This window comes from Podarcis cretensis, assembly GCF_951804945.1.
Source record: "Podarcis cretensis genome assembly, chromosome: 2".
NCBI classification, from domain to species: Eukaryota; Metazoa; Chordata; class Lepidosauria; order Squamata; family Lacertidae; genus Podarcis; species Podarcis cretensis.
This window is the reverse complement of record NC_137171.1, coordinates 120,903,808-120,911,061: the sequence shown is the minus strand read 5'-3', so window position 1 is coordinate 120,911,061 and position 7,254 is coordinate 120,903,808. Positions and strand designations below refer to the sequence as shown.

The 7,254-nt window shown below is 47.7% G+C and overlaps 1 protein-coding gene across 1 annotated transcript in view; it reads left to right on the top strand.

The window, feature by feature from the left end:
- Positions 1-800: 800 nt before the first annotated feature.
- Positions 801-7,254, top strand: part of LOC307210965 (E3 ubiquitin-protein ligase TRIM39-like) — a gene marked incomplete at its 3' end in the record, with an annotated part of 29,165 nt that continues 22,711 nt past the window's right edge. The window contains 3 exon segments of the mRNA XM_079967165.1: positions 801-1,365; positions 2,981-3,076; positions 5,626-5,856. Of these exon segments, the coding sequence (XP_079823291.1) occupies positions 907-1,365; positions 2,981-3,076; positions 5,626-5,856 (786 nt within the window). The 5' untranslated portion in view covers positions 801-906.

Genomic DNA, 7,254 nt, shown 5'->3' with positions numbered 1-7,254 from the left:
AGGTTGGCAGGAGCTGGGACTGAGCAACGGGAGCTCACCCCGTCACGGGGATTCAAACCACCAAGCTTCTGATCGGCAAGCCATAGACCCTGTGGTTTAACCCACAGCACCACCCGAGTCTTATCCTCCAGGAATTGTATCTAATCCCCTGTTAAAGCCCTCCAGTGTGTTTTTATTTTCAGCCATTGGAAGGCACCACACTTTATTAGGAATATAGGAAGACTTTACACTGTGTAGTAATATCGATTAATAATAATAGCCAAGTCTCAGCAGGCATTCATATCCAGGGAAGGAGCTCCATAACTGGGCTGCCACCATACAGATGGTGCCTTCTGCCAGGTCCATCGAGGTCAGTCTGGCCTCCACTGACTGGCAGTGGCTCTGCAAGGTCTTCCCAACCATACCTGCAGATGTCCTGGCCAGGGATGATGGGAGCTGTAGTCTGAAGGAAACAGAGGGCACCAGGTTGGCAAGGCTGAAAGCGTCTGTTCCAATCTGAAGTTCTTTGCCAGCAAGCTAAAAAGGGATAAAGTTAGAACTAGCAAGCAGACTTTTAGGAGTTCTCTTCACGGAATCAAGTCCCGCCTGCTAAATCAGAACTCCTGTCCTTTTAGGGCAGAAGCAGATTTTCTCCCAATTCAAAAATGACAAGGAAGCCTACGAATAAAAACTGTTGCAGTATGAAACTTACTAGATACGTGTGTGTTTGTGTGTAATCAAAAGCATGGGAAGCAATCCAGAAGTACAACATTCAGCAATTGCAAAGACCTGGAGACATGCTTTTAAAAAAGAAAAGAAAAGAAATAAAGATCACGTGATCACCGAGTCATTTCCAGGAAGGGAAACTCCCAGTGACTGAAAACTGAAAAAGCGAAACTTAACTCGGGTCTTCAGCGCGAGGGAGCCATGGCTGCTGCGGGGGGTCACATCCAGCGTCTCCGTGAGGAAGCCACTTGCTCCATCTGCCTGGATTACTTCCAGGATCCAGTGACCATCCCAGAGTGTGGGCACAACTTCTGCCGATCCTGCTTGGTCCTGTTCTGGGGGGAAGCGGAGGCAGAGGCTTCCTGCCCTCAGTGCAGAGAAAGAGTCCAGAGAAGGAGCCTCGTCTCCAACAGGCAACTGGCTAATGTGGTGGAAATAGTGAAGAATCTCAGCCTCCAGGAGGGAAAGGAGGAAGGAGGGAAAGGAGGAGTCTGTGGAAAGGAGGAAGGAGGGAAAGGAGGAGTCTGCGAGAAGCACCAGGAGCCCCTCAAGCTCTTCTGCAAAGTCCACGAGGCCCCCATCTGCCTGGTGTGTGACAAGTCAAAGGAACATGAAAATCACAAGGTGATTCCTCTGGAAGAGGCTTTGGAGGAATACAAGGTAGGAGATCTCTGGATCTGGAGGGGGAGAAATAAATAGCTGTGGATTCTTCCTGGGAGGTTTGCTTTGTAATTCTGAAGTCCACAGTAGGCATGGCATAGATTGGTCCTTGTTCATCGCCTTGGAAGCAGCCCAGGGGAAGCCTGGGGGCTCCTGGGATGGCTGGAGGGGGGCGTTGAAGTCTTTCTCTCTGCCAGGGGGACAAGGGGATCTTGAAATACTCACAGCAGCTTCAAAGATTTGAACTGGGACCTTGGCAGGGAGAGAAAGGGTTAACCTCGTCCACATCCCCCAGCAAGGCTGCTCTGTACATATTTAGAACAGTAGAAATGTAAATGGCACATAGACAACTAAGTACATGTCTCCTTTGTTTACCAGGATTCCTCCTCAATGCCCTGCAAAACAGAGAGCAGCAAGGGATCAGCGGGGGGGGGGGGGGGACTGTTAGCCAGGAATTGACCAGATGGTGCAGGATCCCACCCCCCAAGTATCTCTTGGAAGCAGATTTGGGAGTGGGGAGTGGAAGCACCTACTGGAGGCTTATTCTGGGGTGCTGTGGAGCCTCTGCAATGAGGTTTTTTTTGGGGGGGGCTGAGGATCTCCTCCCACCCCAAATGGCAAAGGACTCTGTGGTTCAGAGTAGCATCTGCAAGGACAAGGGGGAAAGATGACGTTTTCATGGCAACTCGGAATTGGACCTGTGCAATTATATACTATATATAAAGCCTTTTAATCCCTTTTTTAAAAAAATCACTTGTTCTACTACAGTGGTGCAAAAATGCTCCTGTGCCATGCAGTGCTACTAATGCCACGAAATAGTAATAATAGTGAAAAAAAGCTGGTTCCTTTGAATTGGCGGGAGACCCAGACAGCAATCTTGTGATCAAAGGAGCTACTTGGGTGGATTCTGGCCACAGCAAGAACTTCTTTGGCCCAGAAATGGAAGAAGCTGCAGCACTTAAAGCTCCCCTGGTGGCCCTACACACTTGGGGGTCTGGCTACTGCAGAGAAAATAACAGACAAGTAGCAAAAAACCAGAACTGCCGTCTGACCCAATTTAGCGGCAAAGCAGTGGGGTCAAGAGGAAGTGTGGGACAGCCCTAGGCTTGCAGAAGAGGGGTTTGGAATGGGTGAAGTTTTGAGAAGCGCTGCTCTATCCCTGCATCTCTCGCCTCTTGGGCTGACCTCACTATCTCTTTGATGCTAGAGTGATACATCCCAGGTTGGATCCTGCCTTAGCCCTTCCTCCTCCTCCTCCTCCTCCTCCTCCTCCTCCTCTTCCCACTTCTCCCTGAGACCTCAAGGTGAGAAGTCAGGTTGGGACTCCCAAGGAAAGGAGAGGAGGCTGAGAGATCACTCCGCAAGGGAGGGTGTTTGAGAAAGGGTGAGGGGCTGCCAGCTGTGCAGGCAAGGGGGACCTAATTGGGATCCTGAGCCCCACAGGGTAGTTGATCCATGGAGCCGTGGATCCAAAGAGGCTGAAAACCTCTGTACTTTTATTTCCACCAGTAAATTACTTTGCTATTCTAGGAAGGCCACTGAGCGCAAGAAGCCATTGTGATTTTCATCTCTCTGTGTGTCTCAATCAAAGCTGAGTTTTTCCTTTTCTCTTTAGGGAGAGATCTGTCGCCGCCTGGAGATTCTGAGGAAAGAGAGAGGGGAAATTCTGGCCTATCAAGCAGATCTGGACAAGGAAAGCAAAGACCTCCTTGTAAGTGTCTCTGTTGTTACTAGACAGGGAACAAGCACTTGAGACCTCCAGGTATAGGGCAGTATATAAATTCAATAGAGAAGAAGAGGAAGAGGAAGAGGAAGAGGAAGAGGAGGAGGAGGAGGAGGAAGAAGAAGAAGAAGAAGAAGAAGAAGAAGAAGAAGAAGAAGAAGAAGAAGAAGAAGAGAGTCAGGACTGAGGAGGGATGGAGAAATCTGCCTGTTTCAGCTTCTCCACATTTCTCCTTTTTCCACATCAGTCTGTTATGAATCAGATATTAGGGTAGCTACCTCCTTGTATAAATATTTTGATCTGTACTTTACTCTCATAAATACATTTTTTGTGAATATTACCTGGCTGGGTCAAGCTTGAAAATATCAGAATTTTAAAGCTCTGTTTTGGTCTCCATATTTTTTCAGCAATCGCAAATTACCGTATTTTTCGCTCTATAACACGCACCTGACCATAACACGCACATCGTTTTTAGAGGAGGAAAACAAGGGGAAAAACATTCTGAATGAAACAGTGGATGTATCATTTTTGGGCTTCATGCTGTGGCCACAGACATGTGATCTGATGGTGAATTTGGGGTGACCCAATGCAAAAATCCTGAGAATTCCTGTGGATCCATGCTTTGTAACCACGTTTTTGCACCATTGCAGCCCCAGGCAACAGTGGGTGCGTGATTTTTTTGGTGCAGGCTGTAGCCATGGACATGCTATGTGATCTGATGGTGAATTTGGGGTGACCCAATGCAAAAATCCTGAGAATTCCTGTGGATCCATGCTTTGTAACCACGTTTTTGCACCATTGCAGCCCCAGGCAACAGTGGGTGCGTGATTTTTTTGGTGCAGGCTGTAGCCATGGACATGCTATGTGATCTGATGGTGAATTTGGGGTGACCCAATGCAAAGATCCTGAGAATCCCTGTGGATCCATGCTTTGTAACCACATTTTTGCACCATTGCAGCCCCAGGCAACAGTGGGTGCGTGATTTTTTTGGTGCAGGCTGTAGCCATGGACATGCTATGTGATCTGATGGTGAATTTGGGGTGACCCAATGCAAAGATCCTGAGAATCCCTGTGGATCCATGCTTTGTAACCTCATTTTTGCACCATTGCAGCCCAAGGCAACAGTGGGTGCGTGATTTTTTTGGTGCAGGCTGTAGCCATGGACATGCTATGTGATCTGATGGTGAATTTGGGGTGACCCAATGCAAATATCCTGAGGATCCATGCTTTTTAACCACGTTTTTGCACCATTGCAGCCCCAGGCAACAGTGGGTGCGTGATTTTGGGGGGGCAGGCTGTAGCCATGGACATGCTATGTGATCTGATGGTGAATTTGGGGTGACCCAATGCAAAGATCCTGAGGATCCATGTGGATCTATGCTTTGTAACCACATTTTAAGTGGGGAGCGAAGGAAAAACAAAGAAGGGACATGAGAGGGGTGTGCAGAGAAGCAGCTGGCTAAGAATGCAGGAGAGGGATTTAACGGAGGGAGGAAAGAAAGGCAAAAGTTTCCCCCCACCCAAGCCAGCCATATCTCTCTCTCTCTCTCTCCCTCCCCCCTCTCTCTCCCTCCCCCCCTCTCTCTCCCTCTCCCCCAGCAGCACCGGAGCACAGAGAGGAATTCCCCTCTGCTTGCCTGGAGGGGAGGGGCTTTCCCTGCTCTTTGTTCCGTTTGAGCAAAGGCAGCAACGAAACAGAGGAGGGTGGGCAGTAAGACCCTGAAGCAGAATGCAGGAAAGCAGCCACTTCCTCTTTTCAGGTTTCCCTTCTAGGAGACGGGCGATTTGATTTTTGCCTGCTTTTTCGGCTCCAGGGACCACACATTCGCTCTATAACACGCACAGACATTTCCCCTTCCTTTTTAGCAGAAAAAATCTGCGTGTTATAGTGGGAAAAATACGGTAGGTAAGTTCACCTTTGAATGCAGCTAAATTGAGTTTATTGCCCCTTGTCATTTATTATGTGAATAGCAGTCAAGGAGAAGCCTGAGGACTTGTGAGCTGAAAGGGTGGAAGCAATTTAATCCAAATCCTGATTTACCATAAATATTACTAAAGAACTGAATTCTAAATGTGCTCTCTTGTTCATTTTTAGGAAACTCAGGCTTTTTAAAACCTTTAAAGAAAACAGGGGAGCTATGGGGATGAACTCTGCACTTTGTCCTCCTCCTCCTCTGTTTCTGTTCCTTCCAACACCTAAATGGCCCCAGTCTAAACTGAGGGGTGTTTTATGTCCCTGGATGTTCTCTGAACAACTGTGAACTCTGGTTATGCCATGCCCCAAAACATGCAGGGAAAATCCATGGCTAGGAAAAAAGAGCTCCTTCCTTTAGGCTGTATCCGTCTGCAAAATAGACGTCAACAGAAACAGCAGTGGAGAGGGCATCCCCTCAAAATAAAGGTTTACTTCTTTAGCCACTGAAGGTTTCATGTCTATGAAAAATCAGAAGTGTCCACCCTGTTTAATTCTCATAATTTCGTTTCTGCTGTTTTGAGGCTAAGGACCAAACACACTCAGACCTCCTCTTTTCTTGCAGAAATTAACAGAAACGGAGAGGCTGAAGATTGTGGAGAAGTTCAGAGAACTGCGCCAGTTCCTGGAAGAACAAGAAAAAGGTCTGCTGAATCATGTGGAAGAGGTGGAGAAGGAGATTGCAGGGAGAAGGGATGAGCAGCTGGCCAGACTCTCCAGGAATCTCTCCTCGCTTGAGAGGATCATCCAGGAGATGGAGGAGAAGCGTCAGCAGCCAGCGAATGAACTCCTGCTGGTAAGATGGTGGCAGGAACAGCCCAAGGCTCCAGGAAAAGGCTGCCTCCCATCCTTTATGTGTCCCTTTCATGTATACAAGGAGTGCAGGGGCTCAGATGATGGAGCCTCCAGTCAGGTTTGTAATGGACAGGAAGACCCAAGAGACCTGGGATGCTTAACTCACCTGAATGCGCTAGAGATTCTTCTGTGTTCTTGATGGAACAGGAGGTGCTTTTCTGCTCTTTGCTGATGATTTGTCTCCAAATGCTGCCTTCTTGGCAATGCTGCCTTCCTGCCCTGTGCTGGGCTTCAGTGAGGATGAGTTCAGGCCTCCCTCCGACATGAGCCAGTCTCTTGACCAAACTTCTCTTCCGGTTCCCTCCAAAACCTCTGGGTTGATCCCCTTCACAATGGATTCAGATCAACCCAAAATGATGCTCAGTCACATTGACCAAAGAGTAAGACAGAGGGACTCATCCAGACTGCTGCTTGTCCCACCCCTTTCCTCAAGGAAAACCCGCTGTTTACTGCTGAATTAGAGCAAATATTAGCCTGGTTTTCTCCGGATTGACGTTTGCTTAGATGTTGAACTAAGGAGCAGGTTTTTCCTGAGGGAAAGCGGCAGGGCAAATCACTTGGACCTGTGATTTCTAGACACAGGAAAAGCAGAAGTGTGGAGGAGACCAAAGAAACACTGAGCTTAATAATAATAATAATAAATAATAAAATTTTGTCCTGCCCATCTGGCTGAGATTCCCCAGCCACTCTGAGCAGCTTCCAACCCAATATTAAAAACAATACAGCATCAGACATTAAAAACTTCCCTAAGAAGGGCCGCCTTCAGTTTTCTTTTCAAAGTAAAATAGTTGTTTATTGCCTTGACATCTGCTGGGAGGGCATTCCACAGGGCAGGTGCCACTACCGAGAAGGCCCTCTGCCTGGTTCCCTGTATCCTCACTTCTCGCAGCGAGGGAACCGCCAGAAGGCCCGCGGCACTGGACTTCAGTGTCCGGTCAGAACGATAGGAGTGGAGACGCTCCTTCCGGTATACTGGGCCGAGGCCGTTTAGGGCTTTAAAGGTCAGCACCAACACTTTGAATTGTGCTCGGAAATGGACTGGGAGCTGCTTTATTACCCCTTTGGAGGCATTTTATGCTGCAGGTGCTTTTCTTATTTCCAGTTGGAAAGTAGAATTTGAAATTTGGGGACTTCTATGGAAGACAATTTGGGACAGTTCCCTGGTAGGATTAACTTGTAGGCTTCCTCACGTCTGAATTACACAATGCATATGGGATAATAGTTAATAAATTATAATCTAAGACAAGAGATTGGATGGAATCTTCTCCTGAACCCACAAGCATTAAATTTCCCTAAAATGCTGGTGGATTTCCATAAGGATTTTAAAAAAATAATTGTA